Raw genomic sequence first — 23028 nt, forward strand, 5'->3', positions numbered from 1 at the left:
CTGGTTTTCTGAAACTCCTTCACCAAAGAAAATGAAGTAAATTTTCCTGAATTCCAGTCAAGAATAACTGACAAGATGAGAAACATAGAAGTAGATATCCTCGGTGTACCAAACCAGCTTAAATCCCTTAATAAAGGCCTCTGGTCCAGATTGTATACCAGTCAGGTTCTTTTCAGAGTATGCTGATACAATAGCTCCATATTTAGCAATTATATACAACAGCTCGCTCATAGAAAGATCCATACCTTAAGACTGGAAAATTGCTCAAGTCACACAAATACCCGAACAGGGAAATAAGGGTAATCTACTGAAGTACACGTCCATATCACTGACATCAATTTACAGTAGGGTTTTGGAACATATACTGTATTCAAACATTATGAATTACCTCGAAGAAAACTATTTATTGACACTTAGTCAGAAGGGAATCAGATAATATCGTTCTTCCAAAACACAACTAGCTCTTTATACTCATGAAGTAATGAGTGCTATCGACAGGGGATGTCAAATTGATTCCATATTTTTAGATTTCCAGAAGGCATTCGACACTGTTCCTCACAAAGATCTTCTAACCAAACTGCGTGCCTATGGAATACCGCCTCAGTTGTGCGACTGGATTTGTGATTTCCTGTCAGAAAGGTCACAGTTCATAGTAATACATGGAAGTCACCCTGTGAAACAGAAGTAATATGTAGTGTTTCCCAAGGAAATGTTATAGGACCTCTATTGCTCCTGATCTATATTAATGACATAGGAGACAATCTGAGTAGCCCTCTTAGATTGTTTGCAGCTGATGCTGTCATTTACCATCCTGTAAAGTCATCAGATGGCCAAAATGAATTGCAAAATGATTTAGATAAGGTATCTGTATGGTGTGAAATGTGTCAATTGACCCGGAATACAGAAAAGTGTGAAGTTATTCACATGAATACTAAAATAAATCCATTAAATTTTGATTAGGTGATAAGTCACACAAATCTAAAGGCTGTAATTTCAAATAAATACTTAGGGTTTACAATTACGAATAAGCTAAAATGGAACAATCACATAGATAATGTCATGGGCAGAGCAAACCAAAGACTGCAATTGATTGGCAGAACACTTAGAAGGTGCAACAGGTCTATTAAAGAGACTGCTTACGCCACGCTTGTCGCCCTACCCCGGATTCCTGCTGTGTGGCGTGGGATCCTCATCAGGTGGGACTGACAGATGACTTCGAAAACGTTTAAACAAGGGCAGCTCATTTTGTATTATCATGAAATAGGACAACTGTTTTTTTATACATATTTTTTTTATTTTTGAAAAAAAAATTGTATTTTTTCTTACTAGCTTATTGCAGTGCTGTGTGGCTGTAAAAGTAATTGGAAATGCTGCATAACAGTATTGCAGAGTACGAATTAAAAAAAAAATGTTAAAATCACCACATAGCAAAATATTTGGGTACTTTGAGCTGTAGAGTCTAGTTTTGAAATGAATATTATGCCAAGAACTGCTTCCTTATTTTGCATCCCTTATCTGGATAGGATATGGCCCTAAGTACAACAAATCCCTATGTCCCCCAGAACAACATGCCACAATGCTGCACATGGTCATGTGATGTACCACTATACAAGAAATTCCAAACATAAATGTGGTGAAAAGCATATGAGCAGAGCAAATACCAAGAGCAGACTTCCTATGGCATCAAAGCTGCGCATGTGCAGTAACAGCTATTTTCTGGTGCTCTCTTGCAACTGCTCAAACGAACCTAAAATTCTAACAAGTCACAGGAAAATATTGCAAATGGTGATTTGAGAAGCTTTACTTTCAAAGTAGATTTCCTTTTACGCATTGTCAATTGTTATGTGTGAGAATGTGCAATGAATATCTTAAAAGATAGACAGTTTGACTCTCATTCAAAACTTAACACTTTGAGGACCAGTCACTTGCAAAAATTTTGGGCACAAAAGAACAACATTTACGTCATTGTTTACAAATTTTACTGGCACATTTCTGTTTGATATATCTTAAAGGATAACACACACAAAAAAGATCAATGTTATATGTGAAACCTAGCTTTCTTGTAGCTATACCTCAAGTATATTAATTTAAACCATTAAATTTTTCCGTTTGTATGTTCGTGTTACTTAGCAGTGATGTTACTATGGCTCACTACATCACATATCCTGTGCCGCTGTCACTGGCTGGAGAGATCACACGATGGGAGCTGTGATTAGCTGGAGAGATCACGTAATGTGAGCTATGATCGCCAACAAAAACAAATCGCTATTCCAATTTCAATGCTGTAGCCACTAATGTGCGTGTTTGCTGGAATTTGTATATATACTTTCATAATATGAAAAATGCAGTGTATATGTTGCTGCACACCAAAGCTCTTCCCAAAATGTGTTTTTTTTCTGGGTTTCAGTTCCTAAAGTACCACAAAGTTCTGTGTCAATATATAAAACCTTTATTCATTCAAAGAATTGATAAAATTATTTAATTAGATAGATAAAAAATCTACTCACCAAGACGTGTCGGAACACAAACATAAAAGACTGTTGTAACTGGCAAGCTTTCGAAGCCAATGTCTCCTTCTTCAGAAGGGTTGAAGAGGAAGGAAGAAGGGTGAAGGAAAAGCACTGGAGAGGTCTAGGAAGAAGAGGTAGATTTTGGGAAAGTCACCCAGAACTGCGGGTCAGGAGAGACTTACCGTGGGGATGAGAAGGAAAGACTGACTGTTGGGGACTACATCAGATGAGATTTGAAAACCTGAGGACTTAAAGGTGGAAGACAGTGTAATATGCAAGATAGCAATTACTACTAAAACATCTTGTACAAGTTAATAAGAGTGAAAAGCCGAGTGCATTGTACATAACGGAGGTGGGAGGTTGGTGGTGAAAAATATATGGGAAAGACAATGACAGATGAAGAAAACTAAAATGGAGTGAAGCAAAAAGTTGTTACAGTGAAGAAGTGCTTAGATGGAAGAAATTAACGTAAATTAAGGCCATGGGGGTGGCGAGAACCAAGGACATGGATATCTGCCTTAGTTGATGAACACCTGCTGCCTATAATACAAAGACTCCAACCTACATTAAAGATGCCAACTATTTCCTAGACTGTCTGAAATCCATGCCCATCCCACTCCCACCACACACCTTGGTTGTCACCACTGATGCCACCTCGCTCTATACCAACATCCCCCACGGACATGGTCTGTCTGCTGCTGAACATTTCCTCAATCAGTGCCCCCTGATTCCAAACCTATGACTTCCTTCCCGCTCACCTTAATCAACTTTATCCTTACCAACAACTACTTCACCTTTGAGGGGCAGACATACAAACAAATCAGGAGTACAGCCATGGGAACCAGGATGGCTCCTTCCTATGCCAACCTTTTCATGGGTCGCTTGGAGGGGGCTTTCCTGGGATCCATAGGTCTTCAGTGCCTGGTTTGGCTTAGATTCATTGATGACATCCCTACCATATGGACTCATGGTGAGGCTGACCTGCTAAAATGCCTGGAATCTCTGAATACCTTCTCCCAATTAAATTTCACATGATCCTATTCCGAACCCCATGCCACTTTCCTTGATGTTGATCTCGTCCTAACCAAAAGCCAGCTACACACTTCTGTCCACATTAAACCTACCAATAAACAACAGTACTTACATTTTGACAGTTGCCATCCTTTCCATGTCAAATGTTCCCTCTGATACAGCCTTGGCATCTGAGGCAAACGTATTTATTCGGAAGCAGACTTTATACAGCAATACACCACCATTCTCATCTCAGCCTTCATTGCACATAATTACCCCACCAGCCTAGATCAAAAGCAGATTTCCTGGGCAGAGCAATCACATCCAAGACTGGTATGCTGGTCCCTTCAAAAAACAACTTTAGAGCACTCCACTCGTGACTCAGGATTATCCTGGTCTAGAATATTAATCAACTACACTCATGCTCATAAATTAAGGATAATTGCAGAATGTGGTGCCACACATGTGTGAAAATGTCTGCACCGTACTCCGACATGCACCAACACACCTCTGCGTATGTGGGCTGCTGCCAGCACCATCATGCGATGACCGCAGGTCAAATGCACCGCATGGTCATATCCTGAGGTGATTTAAACCCACAAACTCCCCACCAGAGTGTTGTTTCACCATGTATCAGCAGTACCCTTAATTTATGAGCATGAGTGTATTTCTACAGGGCCATAAATTCCTAAAATCATGCCCTGAAATGAGAACCATTCTGTTTGAAATTTTGCCCACCATGCCTAGAATACCTTTCCACCACCCCCTCCCAATCTCTGCAGTATTCTTGTCAGACCCCATGCTCCTTCTGCACCCATCTCCCAACCCTATGGCTCCTACCCCTATGACCATCCCCATTGCAAGGCCTGCCCTATGCACCCTTCTAACGCCATCCATAATAGCCCTGTAACTGGCAAAACATATACTGTCAAAGGGAGAGCCACCTGTGAAACCACATATGTCATATACCAGCTATTATGTAAACACTGTTTGGCCTCCTACATCGGCATGACTACCACCAAAGTATCAATTAGGATGAATGGGCATAGGCAGAGGGTGTATAGTGGCAACTAGCAACATCCTGTTACAGAACATGCTCTACAATATGACATTCCTGACCTCTGCGCCTGTTTCACCACACACGCCATCTGGATTCTTCCCCCAGACACCAGTTTCTCAGAACTCTGCATGTGGGAACTAGCACTACAAGATGTCCCTGGTTCTTGCCACCCACCTGGCCTTAATTTATGTTAATTTCTTCTGTCTCAGCATTTCTTCATTGTAACTACTCTCTGCTTCACTCCGTTTTCGTTTTCTACACGTTTCATTGTATTTCCCGTCTATTTTTCATCACCCCCCTCCCACCTCTGTTATGTACAATGCACTGAAATTTGTTTAACATTTAGAGGGACTAGTGCCCAGCATTTATTCAGTTATTTTTCTGCATTAATTATTTTTAATCACAAATCATTGAAAGAGGATAGTGCTTGTGTTATCTTTTCAATACTGAAAATTGTTTAATGTTCAAAGAAATGAGAGCCCAATATCATATTTAAATTTTCTTAACATCTTGCAGAGACTAGTGTCTCTTTACTTGCTATATCCAAATCATTTTGGTATTTTGAGGGGATAGTTCCTGACCTTTACTGATTACAAGTCATGTCTTGGATTTAAATGTGAGGTAACGCCAGGTTGTAGCTTGTCTTATGTAATGTTACTGTTAAAGCAAGTTGCAACAATGGTTGGTTCCAAAATGCTGAGCTTTCATTCATACAATGGAAGAAACTCCCAGATACAGCCCAAGGCAAAATTTCTGTGTGGTAAGACAAGGAACAGTTTCTGTGTGATATCATGTACAAAATATTATTATTGATAAATGTTTGTTCTATGTAAAAAACACTATGAGACAGGAGAACTTCAACTAATTATTCGTACTAACTGAAAATCAAATCAAATGAATCTGAATCTTCCACTCAACCCATAGTACTTATGGCACAGAGAACTTAGGTAATGCTTATTGATTTAAAATCAAACAATAGAATGTCCAGCATGGAATATTAACAATATGGAAAAGACAGATTGCTACTCACCACAAAGAGGAGACATTGAGCCATGACTCAACCATTACTGATGTAACATAGAGATGAATCAATTTTATTCTTAGGAAACTAAAGCAATATCTTCCAACATAAACATAATTGTGATGTCAGAGAAGTAAGAATGGCAGAAATATGTTTTACCAGTTTGTTAAGATCGTAATTTTACATATGGAGAATAAAAACATGACTCTCCAACATGCTCAAAATAATAATGCACATAAAACTTGTAATTTATATTTTTACCTTGTGCACATCATTCTCTTCATTTCTGTAAAATGCAGAAAAGTGATGAGGAACTGTGCACAAAGTGCCACCTACTCCAATTTCCCAGTGTAAAGACCATCAACTCTTCGAGAAGTTTCCATTGGTAAACCATACTAATCTCTTATTTGTGGACCCTCCTTATTACAACACATTGCAAACACTTGCCAAACACAGCATGCAAGGGGGGATCACGTGCATGGTCCCCTATAAACTTCACCAATACAATTTATGTTTGGATAAACACAAATTAGTTCTGTGTATCACTTGTAGACAATGCCACAAAATCAATTTCCACAAGATAATCACAGAAAATGAGTTCACATAAGATAGTACAGTGTCTCTTTTTTTTTTTTTTTTTTTTTTTTTTTTTTTTTTTTTTTTTTTTTTTTTTTTTGAGCAATGTTTTGCTATTTACATTTTCCTTAGTTTGATAACAATGTTGAATGGATAAGTCGTGCTGCCAACTGGCTCACGGAAAAGCTGTGCATGCTGCCATGCTGTTGCACCTCTCCCTCTACTTAGTTCAGCACTCAGGGTCAAACACTTGGAACCATCTAAAACCTTTGTGGAAACTGCTGTTTCATCTGCAAATGGGCAAAGCCATCAAACATAAGGAAATAAAATGTGCAATTGCCTAAAACAATAAACTAAGAAGTTGTCCGAATCTCCTTACTTGGTGGTACTTCCATGTTGTTTGTATCCCCTATCATTAGTAACTTAATAACACCATTTTCAAACACGCTTCTCACAAACACAAGATTCACTGTTTCTATAACTAAGCCAGAGGATGAAAAGTCAAATTTCCATGTAATGGTGCCTTTTGGGCTTCCCTCTGTTAAAATGAGAAAGAAAAAGGGCAAGTTAATGCAGATATGTGAAAAGAGAGAATTTATATACATTATTACAAATTAAACACATTTTCTCAAAAATATGGACGGTAACACTATCAGCAATACATGAACCTCATTAATATCAACTGATACACTTACACAATTAAGGTTAATTTGCATACTATGAAAATTCATGCAAAACAGATTCATTGCCAGCAAAAAATACAAATAAGGAACAGAGGTACAACAAAGGAGGTGTTATAATAAAACATAAGGCAAACAGAAGACAAAAACTGCAAGTGTGCAATTTCTACATCCCCAAGTACAGCTCTAAAAGTACATTTATATTTAAGTAATATACAACAACATTTTGAAGAAATTAGTTGTGCTTTTAATGCTGCACCAAATCAAGAGAAATATCTGACTGGGAGAACAGAACATGAATTCCAAAATTCACACATGGAGCGATGTACTGAAATGCGAATAAATGTAATAAAGGAAAAAAATGAAGATGGCAGAATCAAGTGCTCAAGAATAAATCAAGATTTCAAATTATGGTATGGAAAGTATGTCAGACTAACAATGAAACTTAAATGCAATTGCAGACTCATATTAGTTGACAGTTCCACTATAAACCAAAAAATGGCAGTTCTATGTCTAGCTTCAGATTTTCACCTCATGGAAACTTCATCATGTGTGCATGTAAACAGTGATGAATGCCAAAAACAGTCTGCCATTAGTAGTAATGTGTGCCATGGTCGTGTCTGAGAAATGCTTTTTAGGGACGATTTGTAAAAATCTGAGGATGACGTGGATAACTATGATTCAGATAAAGGTACTATGTTCCTTAACACAAATGAGATTCAAAAGTTGCTGTTAATCAGCTAAATGTGAATAATTATTTAAGCAATTAAACACTATTAACTTGTGTTGCTTACCACAATTTATGTGACTTTATGTGACAGAGTGATGGAAGAAATGTTAGGGGTTATCCTTAACACTATTTACATGCTGTAGTAAGGCAAGAATAAAATTAATTTTGTATGTTCTGAATCACACATTACTTTTGGGGTTGTTACGGCTTATTATGGTAAAAAATGGTAAAGTGAATCTTAGTATTCTAAATAGAAACAATTTGGATCTTTCAAATTTGTGAAGTTTCACAGTAATATTTCGTTAACTCAACCAACAAGTAAACAGTCGCAACTCAATGCTAATCCACGTTAAGTCTCCTCAGTTAGCAAGTTAACATCGTTAAGTTTCCACTTAAGTACTTTTAAGAATATGATTTTGGATAGATTTTACAATTTCAAAATCATGTCATTACTCTAGATATATTAGAAAAGATGACCTATCTGAATAAAATAAGCACAGTGGATGTACTTGAAGCCTCTTACAAATAAGATTTTATTGAAACTTTACTGCCCTGTTTCTCAAAACAACCAACTTGTCCCTTAAACTTTCAAAACAAGTACAGTCAGCAGTAAAACAGTGTGAATAACTATTTCCTGCAAAAATCTGATGATAAATACTTCTTTATTATGATCATTTTCAGTTGTCAGGCCGTTATAAGGTATCATAAACGCATTTAAAAGAGCTTAAATGACTTTATAAACCCTATGGCATCAAATAACATAAAATCCATCATAAGTCATTGCTGGCATGTAGTAATATATATTATACTGCCAATAATAAAAAGTTACTCAGCATTGTCAATCTTCCTTCCATACAAGGTCCAGCTAAAAAATAACTGTACTGATTTTTTAACACACAACCAGCATGGGCCACAACGTCAAATACTATACTGCTGAGTCATGGAACATCTCTTCTTGCCATTTCCACTACCCACTCCCTGCCCGACCCTCTGTTGGCCCGTGGCCTTCATTTGTGTCAGACAATGTACCTGCTGCCTGTCAAAAAAATGCTTAGTGTAGATTAATGTGAAATTTTTTGTGAAACTTGGACAGTCCGCCACAGAGGTCCATTCTTTTTTGGAACAAGGATAGAGCAATGCATTCAGGTTTTTTCAGTGGTTTAAGTGGTTCAAAGAGGGATGAGAAGCGAACGAAGGTGAGTCATGTCTTGGACAACCCTCTATGTCAACCATGGACAAAAAACTGAAAAAATTGGAGATTTCATCTAAAGAGACTGTCGGTTGAGTATGTGAGAAGTTGTCAATATTGTAAGAACTGACAAACAGTTCTGCAGATTTTACACGAATGTTTGCACATGTGGATAGTATGTTCAAAAATGGTGCCCAAGAACATGACACCTGTCAAGTCACTTTTGGCAAGCAGGGATACCATAAGTTGGAACATTCATCCTACTAACCCAATTGTGCTGCATGGGACTTTTTTCTATTCCCAAAACTGAAATCTGCTCTGTAAGGAACATGATTTGAGAGACTTGAAGCCATGAAAGAAAAAGTGATGGAGACCATAAACAAGCTTTCAAAAGATAACTTCGGACGCTGCTTTGAGCAGTGGAAAACACGCATGGTTTGGGCGTAAGACTCGTGAAGTCTGTTTTGGAGTGAATAATACAAAAGTTGTGAAGAAGTAAAAATAAAGAATGATGTATACCTAACCTGATTATTTTTGGCCAGATATATATTTGCTGTGCCTTACTTCAGTTAGAACACACGTTAATAAACAGGCAAAGAAAATAGAGGCACAAATCCCAAGGAAAATCATTACCAATTTCTTTTCTTTTCTTTTAAATTTAACTGATTTCAATAGCTTAAAACACTAATACTTACCTGTTCTTGATAAATAGAACATCTTCCAGTCTTTTTCTTCTTTTCGAAAGACTGAATCAAATTCAAACACACCATTCTGCCATCCAGAAATGCAGGCCTCCTCAGTGTTAGTACTTCGAAAATATTTGTCCTTTTCACAGGAGTAACTTAACTGAAATCTTTGAGCTGAAATTTCTGCAGTGTTTGGAGCCCAAACATATGTAACTTTTTCTGTAACCTCTCCCCTTGCAAGTCTCCAGAGCAGGGAACCTGAGGTGCGCCCCTAAAAATTTAATTTACATCATTTACTTGAATATTTTAATATCTGCTAGTCTGGTTGTTATCACAGCTAATATTATTAATAAGGTATTACTAAGATTTTCTGTTACATGAGCATCATAGGGTAATTATTTAAAGCTATGTGTTTTGAACATATTTACTTTTCGCAAGGTGTGATTGGGCATATATAGGGCTTAAACATGTTCAACTGTGAAGCACACATTTCTGTTTGATAAATGACATATTGCTTGTTCCACATCTACATCTACATCGATGCTCTGCAAGCCACCATATGGTGTGTGGGGAACAGTACTCTGTGCCACTTTTAATCGTTCCATTTCCTGTTCCACTCATCAACAGAGTGAGGGGAAAACAACTGTCTATATGCCTCCATATGAACCCTAATTTCTCATATCTTTATCTTCCTGGTCCTTATGCACAAAGTTAGTTGGTGCCTAGAAGCACTTGGCAGTCAGCTTCAAATGCTGATTCTCCACATTTTATCAATATTGTTTCTTGAAAAGAACATTGCTTTCCTTCCAGGGATTCCCATTTGAGTTCTCAATGCATCTCTGTAACACTTGTGTGTAGTTCGAACCTACTGGTAACATAGCTAGCAGCCTGCCTCTGAATTGCTTCGATGTCTTCCTTCAATCTGACCTGGTACTGATCTGAAACACTCTAGTGGTAATCAAGAACAGGTCACACCAGCATCCTACATGCGGTCTAAAAATTTGTTTGGGATGTAACGTAATAGTATAGTCAAAAGGATATTTGCTACTCACCATACAGTGGAGATGCTGAGTTGCAGATAGGCGCAATAAAAAGGCTGTCAGAGAGTGAGCTTTGTCAAAAATACACAAAACACACACACACACACACACACACACACACACACACACACACACACACAAAATACACCTAACACATGACCAGTCTATGGCTGCTGAGGCCAGACTGTTAGCAGCAGCACATGATGGGAGAGGCAACTGGGTGGTGGGGGTAAGACAGAGCCTGGGGTGGGGAGGGGGAGGGATAGCAGGGTAGGGGTGGGGGACAGCAAAGTGTTGCTTGTGGGAGCATACAGGGACAAGGTGGAGAGAGGTTATGGCAACTAGGGGCAGTATATTGCGTACAAGATGTGATCTTTTATTGTTTTGTGTCCTGAAGCTGATTTGCAGTCTAGTTTTTTGAAACAAATGACTTATTTTGTTGGAAATGTTACCCCAGTATGGTAAGGTTATAAACTTGTCTTTTTCTACTTGCTTGGCCTTTTCTAATTTAATCTGATTTCTATTGTTACCATGTTCTTTCTGCTTTTCTTTTCTTTTTTGGATAATTTCATAACTTTTGATTCATAGCCACAGTGAGATGCTACCTCCTCCAGTGTTGGCTGGCACTCAAGAGGAGGGCCAGAAGTGACCTGGTCAGTGATGGCATGGCTGACAGCGGATATCTGGGGGGTGCAACGACAGCCATTGGGAGTGCCAGTACCAGAACTGGATCCAGGGGGAGGGGTTGGAGGGGGGTCCTGGGGCATGGGCATGGCCATCTTTGCCCAGTCTCTGATCTTCTTGCAGAGGGCTGGAAATGAGAATGCAGGAGGGAGAATGAGGCAGAATATCACCCTGAGGTAGATGTTGGGGCAGAATCAGTGAAGGACACACCAATGATGGAGGTGAATGAGAAGATCTAGATGTGTGAAGAAAGGGGAACCAACGTAAGTTTGCATGGAGGCTGCAGAGACTGGTCCTCCACTCTGAGGCAGAGTTGATTTCGATGGTGGGACACGAGTCTGTCCTCTGCTTGCAGCCTGAAAACCTATCTCTCAGCGCTGGCCATGCATGACCACCAAAATCCAATACTCATTGTGGCCAAATGCATTGGCCCAGACTGGAGTCCAAAGTGTGTAGCGCATGCAGGGAGGCCACAGGGTGGGTAGCAGGAGATTCAACATCATGCACAGCTGGGGTCCATGTAGCAGTTCTTCTGGGCTCTTCCCACAATCGAGTGTGGACCTATATGAACTGAGAAAACGTTTGAGTGCCTCTTATACTGAGTCCTCACCAATGTACGACTTCTTTTGCATATTGAAAGTGCATATGAGACATTCCACTTCCCCATTCAAATGCGGATAGAGAGATGATTGCGGGCTGTTGTCAGTTAACAGAGTGCAGGGCAGGCCTTTGACGGAAAAAAATCCGAGTGAGAGTCCACGCCATTGCATTTGCTGTATGGGAGCAACAGTAGACGATGTACGGAAACTGACAGTAAGCATCAATGGCCACTAATGAATAAGCATCCAAGAAGGGGCCCACAGAGTTGAAGTGGACATGCTCCCAAGGCTGTGACGGCTCAGGCCACATTGAATTACACTGCCAGGGAATCACCTGGTGACCTGCACACTTAGAACAAGCAGTTATTAAATATTCCAATTTCATGATTGATCTTGCACTATTAGACACATCAGTGAGCCAGCATCTTCATCCGTGAGATGCCTCAATGACCATGGTGCACGAGGCAAAAAATGTCCCACTGGAGAGATGTTGGAATGACCATCCATAGCATTTTCTATAGACAACAGAATACCACCATCACTGAGTGTGATTCTCTGTTGTAACATAAAATAGTTGTGGATGAGATCCAACACACAAGGCTAGATCATTCCAGCCGAACTTGCTAAATGTACTGCCACACTTCACGAAGAGCAGGGTCAGAGGGTGACAGCTTGAGCAATGCAGCAACCAGTAGTAGATAATTCATCAACTGTCTATAAAGCTTCCTCATCAAGGTAAAAACAAAGTACTTCATCCTGATCGAAATCAGGGTCAGGTCCCACTGGTAGGAGCGAAACAGCGCCCACACTGGAGTGCTGAACCATGAGCCGGAAATGAATCTCATACCCACTGAGAAACAGGGCAAGTGTTGAAGTATATGGGCTGTCTTATCTGACAAGTGTGCCACTGGACTAAGTAATGGCTTATGATTAGTCAGCAAGTGAAACTGAACACCATAAAGAGACACATGAAACTTCTTCATAGCACAAGTAATAACAAGGGCCACCTCCTCTATTTCCAAGTAATTCTTCATGTATCATTGGGCACCTTCGATGCCAAAGCAATGGGATGCTGACAACAAAACTCCACGAAGTATGTGAGGTGCCCTTGCAATCACAAGCCAGCACCCCATTTGACATGTGACCCTTTGGGACAGAATGCAAACCAGCTTTCAACATCCGAAATGTGTGGTCGCAGGCTGGTGTCCAATCAAATGATCCACTCTTCTTATGCAGCTGATTTAAGGGGTGTGGAACGGTAGCCCTTACAGCAGGAACTTTATAATGTGATTTCACCTATGAATTCTTGGAGTTCTGTGGGGCGGCGGGTGGATTGATTGTTTATATAATGTAGAATTGTAATGTAACTGCAGAAAAGATGCAATTCCCTGCCATTTTAACCATATGTGGGGCGGCGGGTGGAATTAATTGTTATGTAAATGTTCCTATTATTTATGCTGTTGTTTAGCCATTCTCAACACTGGCTCTCTAACTACAATTTTGGCAACCAGAAAGTGATTAGCAAAACGTGAAGCCTGTAATTAGAATTCCTAGTGCCCACTTCATCTGAGAAATACACTTATAGCTACAGCTTATAGCTCTGAAGAATTAGGAGATTGTCTGGGATTCATAATCAAAAACGATCTTGAAAAAACGTTCGCTATATTCGGAAAGTCACAGATGAAAAAAAAATTCCACACAATCTGACTAACAGAGCAGTTCAGAGTCTAATGCACTGATGCAACTATAACTGTCCAAATTAAATGTTTAAGTGAATGCTCGCCATAATTTGATGATAATGCTCATCAAACGCCACGCTAAATAATGGTAGAATGTTTGTCCCGTGACGGCACGTGAAAATACGACATACGCAAACTGAAGACATATCATTAAAGTCATCCCAGAATTAACACTTCACTCAAAAATGATTTCATGGTTACGCGTATCCCGAGTAACTTAATACGGCATCCGAGGCTGTTTATAGCAATGATACCGACGCGATGCGACTCCCGACACAGATGGTGTGCTATTCAGCGTCTGGATAGAACTGGGACCTTACTATCTCACACGCAGCATTGTTATATATAAAGCCACAGTGCGGACGGCTAAGGGAATGCCTGATCAAGTCCACTCTCCCGACTAGCCGCTGGGCTAGTAAAGCACCAGTTTAAGTTATTGAATAAATCATCGTTTCCTTTGGTGATGGCCAATGAAGCTCTCAATTTAAATGTGCATTCAGCACACAGGTAAGTAATCATAATAAAAGTCTGACGTGGCTAAGTCAAATATTTTGGGCGAGAGAATTAATTTAATTACACTACACACAGTAGACGAGCTCTGAACTTGTCCTTTGGAGATACGCTATCGCTATAGTTTTACAGTTATTCAATTGAAACTTTTCACATCTTTATGATTATAGCGGATCTCCCTTCTACTTAAATTTAAACATCCTAGCCTTATTTATTCGCCTACTTAATCTATCTTGCTTCCTTAATTTTTAAGACAAAAACCAGAAAATCATGAATTTCAACTAAAATCTTAATTTGTGAGATCCAAAGTACTGTTTCTATTAAATTATTATGAAAAAGGAATCTAAATATAAATTTTTAAGTCTCTAGCTCTTTTCTGTTGCGCCAATGATTTTTACAGAAAAACGTCCAAATTTCGAAAATGGTTAAAGTTATTGAACTGACATTCAACACATGTTGATTTAGTATTACTCCTGACATGCTAGAAACGTTTCAGGTTATTTACTTGATTTTTAAAGTACTGCGCAACATTTATGACGTCAGAGCTAGTTACAGCGGACTAGGCTGGCACACAATGGAAAGACTGATGTGAATTTTATACAGCGGGAGTAGGCTGCTTCCCTACATCACCCTCTACTTAAATTTTTTTTTTTGAATGTTAATGAACGAAAAAAAAAATTTAATTAGAAAAAGGGAAGCAAGAGTACAGCTTAACTACCTATGAAAATTTAAAATTGAAATGTGGACATATAGAAATATTAAAAGAAAACTGATTACCTACTTCAATTATTTAAATTACAGGCATGTTCACTGCCTCTTAAACAATATTATCCCTCAAAATTTAAGCAAAATCAATGAAACACTTTGGCATACATATTGCCGTAGACAAACAAACACACAAAAATATGTAAAATTATGAAAATCTTAAATCCATTAAATACATTTTTACATACACAAATTCAAAGAAAATAACACAGTTATTCATGATACATAAACAGATGATTATATCTTAGCAGTCTTTTCTAAACCTGAAAGACAATTTCACAATCATGACAATTTCATTTTTACACACGTGGTTGTAGCAGCTTTGGCTGGCGTTCTACACTTCCATTCACAAGGGTAGAAGAGGGGAAGTTGCTATGGTGTGCGTCCTTCATGTTCACTCTAAATTACATGGGGAAAGGGGAGGGGTCACTGTGAGTTGTGTCCAAGTCACTCCACGCTTTCACGCAGCTACCAGGCTGCCATTATCTGGTTTGTCCTGTAGAACAAACAAAAAGAGTGCCTCTGACTCTGTTCACTTAATATCTAAGGGTGGGTCACAATGAAATAGGGATATATACATTTTATCTTCCAATATGTTACTGGAACAAAGTTAACAGAACTTTTTCAATTTTACTCGCGCGGTTAATTAACTGTCATAAAATCGGTAAACAAATGGCTCAAAACGCCGTTAGTCACGTACTAGAGAAAATTTATGCTCAAGGCATACAATCATGAACCCTATTTAATTTCAATTTATTATTTCTGGCCTGGAACACTGAACCAATGCTTGGTACATTCCTGATACATTTCAATTTTACTTACTTAGCTGATCATCTTTGATTACCTTATTCTTAGAGATAGTATGAGTATATTTTGATTAGTAGTTGTCTTCTCAGCTTCTTTGTATATGCGAGTAACTTGTGGTAATAGTACATTTCTGAGTGTTCAAAACACACTACGTTTAGTTGACTACTAAATCCACTTATTGGTACTCTGCTACTGTGTCAGTTCCACATCTGCAATTATGTACTTACTTCATCGAAGTGTATTTATGCTGAGCTATAAATAATAATTCACGTCTGCCATTATGTACTTACTTACTTTGCTAGTGCATGAACTTAAGTAATGCTCACTCCATTAAAATTTAAAGCACAGGATAGCACAATTATTTCATATCTATAGTGTATTGCAGCTGATCAGTTTGCTCACGTGGCAATCCATTTCCACTCGATTGGACGCTGAAACCACAGGTAGTCTCTCTCGACCTACCATTAAAGTGCCTTAAGTAATTATGGACGAGTGTAATGCTAAATTCCTTAAGCCTATAGGACACCATGAGCTGCTCTGTCTCATCTAACATAAGGGTACCTATGGTCGCATTCACACCTCCAACTCATAACCTCAATACATGTAGGTGTGTCCTGTCACACACTACACCAAATAACGGCCAGCTCCAACCTTATAAATATTTCAAAGACGTGTCCTTTACGTCTCAACCACAAACACTGTTCAATTCTATTACACTGCCATTCCTTGCTACACAAGGTGAGTTCATTTTTACAATTTATCTGCATATTTTTCATAACACTACTATTAATTAGTTAGCTCTACAGCATACAATAGGTTTCACTGCAAATAAAAAAACAACTTTGTACTTATAATATTACCAGGTTTCTATACATACTTGTTACTCAAATACATTTGTATCTTAATTACGTCATACTTCTCTATTGTTTATGTCACTGTTAGGTTTGTCACATTAGGTATTTTCTTCACTAATCGGTGGATAGAATGGTTACAGAACTCATCGCTTGATAGACATGATGGAAAATTCTTGTATTGCAAAGAACGAGCCGAAACTTTGGTGGATAGGAAAGATGAAGAATGAGTGAGACCTGAAATGGAAAGAAGATCTCACACAGCTGGGACTGCACAGCTGCCACACTGTGTAGAGGTTTCAGAACAACCTCCTCGCTATAGAATTCATTGGTTTCAGAAAATTTTCGTATTGGAAAGAAGGGGTCAAAATTTTGGTGGATAGGAAAGATGAAGAATGAGTGAGACCTGAAATGGAAAGAAGACCTCACACAGCTGGGACTGCACAGCTGTCACACTGTGTAGAGGTTACAGAACAACCTCCTCCCTACAGAATTCATTGGTTTCAGAAAATTTTCGTATTGGAAAGAAGAGGTCAAAATTTTGGTGGATAGGAAAGATGACGAATGAGTGAGACCTGAAATGGAAAGAAGACCTCACACAGCTGGGACTGCACAGCTGTCACACTGTGTAGAGGTTACAGAACAACCTCCTCCCTACAGAATTCATTGGTTTCAGAAAATTTTCATATGGGAAAGAAGGGGTCGAAATTTTTGTAGATAGGAAAGATGACGAATGAGTGAGACCTGAAATGGAAAGAAGACCTCACACAGCTGGGACTGCACAGCTGTCACACTGTGTAGAGGTTACAGAACAACCTCCTCCCTACAGAATTCATTAGTTTAAGAAAATTTTCATATTGGAAAGAAGGGGTCGAAATTTTTGTAGATAGGAAAGATGAAGAATGAGTGAGACCTGAAATGGAAAGAAGATCTCACACAGCTGGGACTGCACAGCTGCCACACTGTGTAGAGGTTACAGAACAACCTCCTCCCTACAGAATTCAATCACTACCTATGAACTTCTTTAGGTCGATCACGTTCCTGAGACATAATAGCTTTTTACTCTTAGGGTACTCTAGCCTATATGCATTGGCGTGTGGTTTTCCTATGACCCTGAAAGGTCCTTGGTATTTACTAAGATTAACACATTCGTCCCAATATCTCCTATTTTTCAGAACTCGTATAGGCAGTTCCCAAGTTTCATCATTAGTTCCTACATGTTTATCACTAAAAGGTACTGTAATTACTCCGGTGATCAGCAAGACCATTTTTAATTGGCTTCTTCCAAAGTCCACAACACTCTGATATTTCAACAAGAAATATATGCCAATTAAAACCTCAATACTGAGATTGTTTACAATCAAGCATGGATGATCAATTAAATTACCATTAAAGTTAAAGGGCAGCAAAGCTTCTTGCTTTACCGTTTTTGACACCTTGCCAGTAGCACCAATTATTCTTAGTCCTGATACCCTCATTACTGTAAGCTTGTCTTTACAAGGTAATGCATCAAAGAAGGACTGAGATATCGCACTCACCTCACTTCCACTGTCTAACAGACAATGTACATTGATACCCAACATATTCACTATTATTATAGGGTGGCTTATTCTAGGTTGTACAGGTGGTTCCTCAAATTCATCCAATAGTTCCTTTTGGATTTGTCTCCAACTAAAGTGATCGACATCTGTCTTCATTACATTTAGGTCAAAGTGTGTAGGGGTTTCCTGAATTACATTTTCAGCTGCCTTTTCCAGTCGGTTTATTAATTTCAAATCGAAACACCGCACGACTTCATTACATTTAGTTTGCTGAACATGACCCAAATTACTGTAGTCTGAGCGATTCTGCGCCTCCAGACCAGGCATAACACTAGTTACAGCTAAACCAATTTCACTATTATCGTCGGGTTCCTTCTCAAGTGACAACTGGTCACAGCTACTGGGTTCATCGACCCCCAACAGGCTACCCTCTACATTCTCACTTACCTCCTGTCCTAAATCTATTAGTACAGTATCAACATCCTGCACAGGCACTTTAGATAAGAGCACATCATCCTCATCGTAAATATAAGCATGAATTTCTTCTGCTTCTTCACCTGACAATTCAGTAATTTGTAGCTCCTCCCTACCATTACACTGCTGCGCCTTCTCTTTCTCTTCCCACTTAGAAAGCGTCTCCAACACGGTATCTATCAAATACTGTGAGTGACCTAATATTTCTACTGTATCCTTAGATGCTACCGACCCTTCTTCCACATGTTCAGTCTGAGTATTCTGATCTGTCTTACCAATTACTGTAACTACTGGCTTACGAAAAGTAACCGCCTGGTGAGTGCCAGTGTCCTCATAGATGGGAACTAGTTTTCCTGCCTTTGCCTACTACTGTTCTTTATTTCCATTATAGTTAACTGGCACAGTATTGCTTTCCGCACTGTTCGGCACAAAATTACTATCATTTGGATGAGATTGTTGGTTCTGATAATTATTTCTCCAATTCCTACCTCTCTTAGGATGGCAAACACCTACTGTTCTGATGTTTACATTGCCATTCTGCTTGTTCTTAAAATTACTACTAGTGTTATTAGCATTTCTGTTATTACGTGCTTGCTCCTCATTGGCAGCAACACGCTCTACACATTCCAAATACTCAATGAAACGATCAAGATTGTCTCTAGGGGCAGATATAATTCTAGTTTGCCAATACCATGGCAGTTTGGCTTCAAGACCTAGTATTATCATTTCAGGTTTCAGCTTTTCGGCCAAATGTGACAAACGTGAGATCCATGACCTGGCAAACTCTTTAATAGATTCCTTGGCTACATTGAAGCGTTTCCCACTCCAAAATTCTCTTAACACTTCATTTTGCCTATTACTAGACCAATACTCATTAATGAAAGCTGTTTTATATTCCGCTAATGTTTTACATTTCAACATAACATCAGCTGACCAACACATGGCGTCACCTGCTAAATGGCTTCTAATAAACGAGATTTTCTCTCGTTCAGACCAAGTTGGTGGAATCACATCTTCAAAATCATTCCAGAAATCTAGCAGGTGGATATTTTTATCTGGATTGAACCGCAAGAGCTGCAGACACCTGATAAAAGCGGTGTTTGCAGCTACAACTTGTTGCATACTACCATTACCAGAAGTTACTGAAGCTACTTTACTCTCAATGTTAGCAATGTTAGTACTAATATTTTCTACTCTCATTTCAACATTATCTACTCTTTGCACAACATGAGTAGTATCAGTTTTGATTGCATCTACTTCTGCTTGACATATGTTTACTTTTATATTAACATCTTTAATCCTATCTGAGCACAGTTCAGATTCTGCCTCGATCTTTTCTGTTAACTTGTGCTCCAGCTTCGCATCTTCCATTTGGAAGTCTTTGCGAACCTCAGCAACTTCGGATTTTACTGTTTTATACATCTCAGATAATTGTTGAGCAACCTTTTCCTTACTAGCCTCATGGTTGTAATCAATTTTATAATTTAAACTGTCCAGATCCTCTTTCAACTTATTGCAACCAGCCTTGAATGTATTGTCCATTACCTCCAATCGTTTATTAAAATTAGTTTGACTAGCCACAATCCTGTTATTTACCTCAATTATATTAGATTTTAATTCGGCATTACTGCTAGCTATTGCTTGTAATATAACATTTAAATCAATAGCCCCAGTATCTTTGGGTTGCTCACTAGCTGGTTTCTTATCACACTCAGGTGACGAAAAACTAGCTCCAACACCAGAATCATCAAAACAAAATGAAACTTCTGATTGATCAGTCATATCTAACTTCTCCTGTTTAAACTCTACCACCTCTGATGGCTGTTTCGTTTTTAACTCATCAGATAAACTATCATCCAATAAATTAACGATTTCTGATTTCTGCTTTACTACAGGGGTCTCTATTATTGAATCATTGCCCCTTCTCACACTACTGTCAGGAGACAATACTTCATATTTCACTTTAACATTACTATTTTCATGTATATTTACACTTGAACCGTTGTCTGGATTTACAGTTCCCTGAACAGACATAGGTTCTGATTTAAGTTTAACCTCAGTTTCTTCTGGCAGTTCCATTTCCGACAGTCTTTTAGTGCAGGTTAGTAAAATTTTTAACAGCTTTTCACTTAACTTAGTTCCTTCTGCACGACGTATGGTGTTGCCGGCGCGGCGTACCAGGATTACTGATGCGATGCGGCGCGCTGAACTGCAGACGGCACTCCGACGGCTGCTGTGTGGCCCGCAACTGCAGGCGCAGCTCCGGTTGCTCTGGTGGACGACTGCGGTGAGGTGAAACTGGCTTCTCGCGATGCCGGCAGTGCCGCTAGGCTCAGTGCCGGCTCAGTCAATCCAGATGCGTTGTTAATCCAGTTGCGTCGTCCACATACACACGTAACACTATCACTGTTTTATATCTCAGTTGCATGTCGCATTTCACTTCCGAATTCGAATATTTAAAAATCACTTTCACTATTACTCAGTTTCTTTCCCGGCCGATGCACCAATTGTGGGGCGGCGGGTGGATTGATTGTTTATATAATGTAGAATTGTAATGTAACTGCAGAAAAGATGCAATTCCCTGCCATTTTAACCATATGTGGGGCGGTGGGTGGAATTAATTGTTATATAAATGTTCCTATTATTTATTCTGTTGTTTTGCCGTTCTCAACACTGGCTCTCTAACTACAATTTTGGCAACCAGAAAGTGATTAGCAAAACGTGAAGCCTGTAATTAGAATTCCTAGTGCCCACTTCATCTGAGAAATACACTTATAGCTACAGCTTATAGCTCTGAGGAATTAGGAGATTGTCTGGGATTCATAATCAAAAACGATCATGAAAAAACGTTCGCTATATTCTGAAATTCACAGATGAAAAAAAAAATCCACACTATCTGACTAACAGAGCAGTTCAGAGTCTAATGCACTGATGCAACTATAACTGTCCAAATTAAATGTTTAAGTGAATGCTCGCCATAATTTTATGATAATGCTCATCAAACACCACGCTAAATAATGGTAGAATGTTTGTCCCATGACGGCACGTGAAAATACGACATACCCAAACTGAAGATATATCATTAAAGTCATCCCAGAATTAACACTTCACTCAAAAATGATTTCATGGTTACGCGTATCCCGAGCAACTTAATATGGCATCCGAGGCTGTTTATAGCAATGATACCGACGCGACGCGACTCCCGACACAGATGGTGTGCTATTCAGCATCTGGAGAGAACTGGGGCCTTACTCTCTCGCGCAGCGTTCTTATATATAAAGCCGCGGTGCGGACGGCTAAGGGAACGCCTGATCAAGTCCACTCTCCCGACTAGCCGCTGGGCTAGTAAAGCATCACTTTAAGTTATTGAATAAATCATCGCTTCCTTTGCTGATGGCCGATGAAGCTCTCAATTTAAATGTGCATTCAGCACACAGGTCATCATCATCATCATCATCATCATCATCATCATTTAAGACTGATTATGCCTTTCAGCGTTCAGTCTGGAGCATAGCCCCCCTTATAAAATTCCTCCATGATCCCCTATTCAGTGCTAACATTGGTGCCTCTTCTGATGTTAAACCTATTACTTCAAAATCATTCTTAACCGAATCCAGGTACCTTCTCCTTGGTCTGCCCCGACTCCTCCTACCCTCTACTGCTGAACCCATGAGTCTCTTGGGTAACCTTGCTTCTCCCATACGTGTAACATGACCCCACCATCTAAGCCTGTTCGCCCTTGACTGCTACATCTATAGAGTTCATTCCCAGTTTTTCTTTGATTTCCTCATTGTGGACACCCTCCTGCCATTGTTCCCATCTACTAGTACCTGCAATCATCCTAGCTACTTTCATATCCGTAACCTCAACCTTGTTGATAAGGTAACCTGAATCCACCCAGCTTTCGCTCCCATACAACAAAGTTGGTCGAAAGACTGAACGGTGCACAGATAGTCTTGGTACTGACTTCCTTCTTGCAGAAGAGAGTAGATCGCAGCTGAGTGCTCACTGCATTAGCCTTGCTACACCTCGCTTCCAGTTCTTTCACTATGTTGCCATCCTGTGCGAATATGCATCCTAAGTACTTGAAACCGTCCACCTGTTCTAACTTTGTTCCTCCTAATTGGCACTCAATATGTTTATATTTCTTTCCCACTGACATTACTTTCGTTTTGGAGATGCTAATCTTCATACCATAGTCCTTACATTTCTGATCTAGCTCTGAAATATTACTCTGCAAACTTTCAATCGAATCTGCCATCACAACTAAGTCATCCGCATATGCAAGACTGCTTATTTTGTGTTCACATATCTTAATCTCACCCAGCCAGTCTATTGTTTTCAACATATGATCCATAAATAATATGAACAACAGTGGAGACAGGTTGCAGCCTTGTCTTACCCCTGAAACTACTCTGAACCATGAACTCAATTTACCATCAACTCTAACTGCTGCCTGACTATCCATGTAAAGACCTTTAATTGCTTGCAAAAGTTTGTCTCCTATTCCATAATCTCGTAGAACAGACAATAACTTCCTCCTAGGAACCCGGTC

At 39.3% G+C, this 23028-nt stretch overlaps 1 protein-coding gene across 1 annotated transcript in view; it reads right to left on the bottom strand.

Moving 5' to 3' along the window:
- Positions 1–5659: 5659 nt before the first annotated feature.
- The window catches only part of LOC124795822 (peptide-N(4)-(N-acetyl-beta-glucosaminyl)asparagine amidase), a 68886-nt gene continuing 51517 nt past the window's right edge, over positions 5660–23028 (bottom strand). The window contains exons 7-9 of the mRNA XM_047259904.1: positions 9473–9734; positions 6558–6716; positions 5660–6468 (exon numbers count right to left, since the gene is read on the bottom strand). Coding sequence (XP_047115860.1) covers positions 6296–6468; positions 6558–6716; positions 9473–9734 — 594 coding nt within the window. The 3' untranslated portion in view covers positions 5660–6295. The remainder of the gene's footprint in view (positions 6469–6557; positions 6717–9472; positions 9735–23028) is intronic.

This window comes from Schistocerca piceifrons, chromosome 4, assembly GCF_021461385.2.
Source record: "Schistocerca piceifrons isolate TAMUIC-IGC-003096 chromosome 4, iqSchPice1.1, whole genome shotgun sequence".
Taxonomy (NCBI): Eukaryota; Metazoa; Arthropoda; class Insecta; order Orthoptera; family Acrididae; genus Schistocerca; species Schistocerca piceifrons.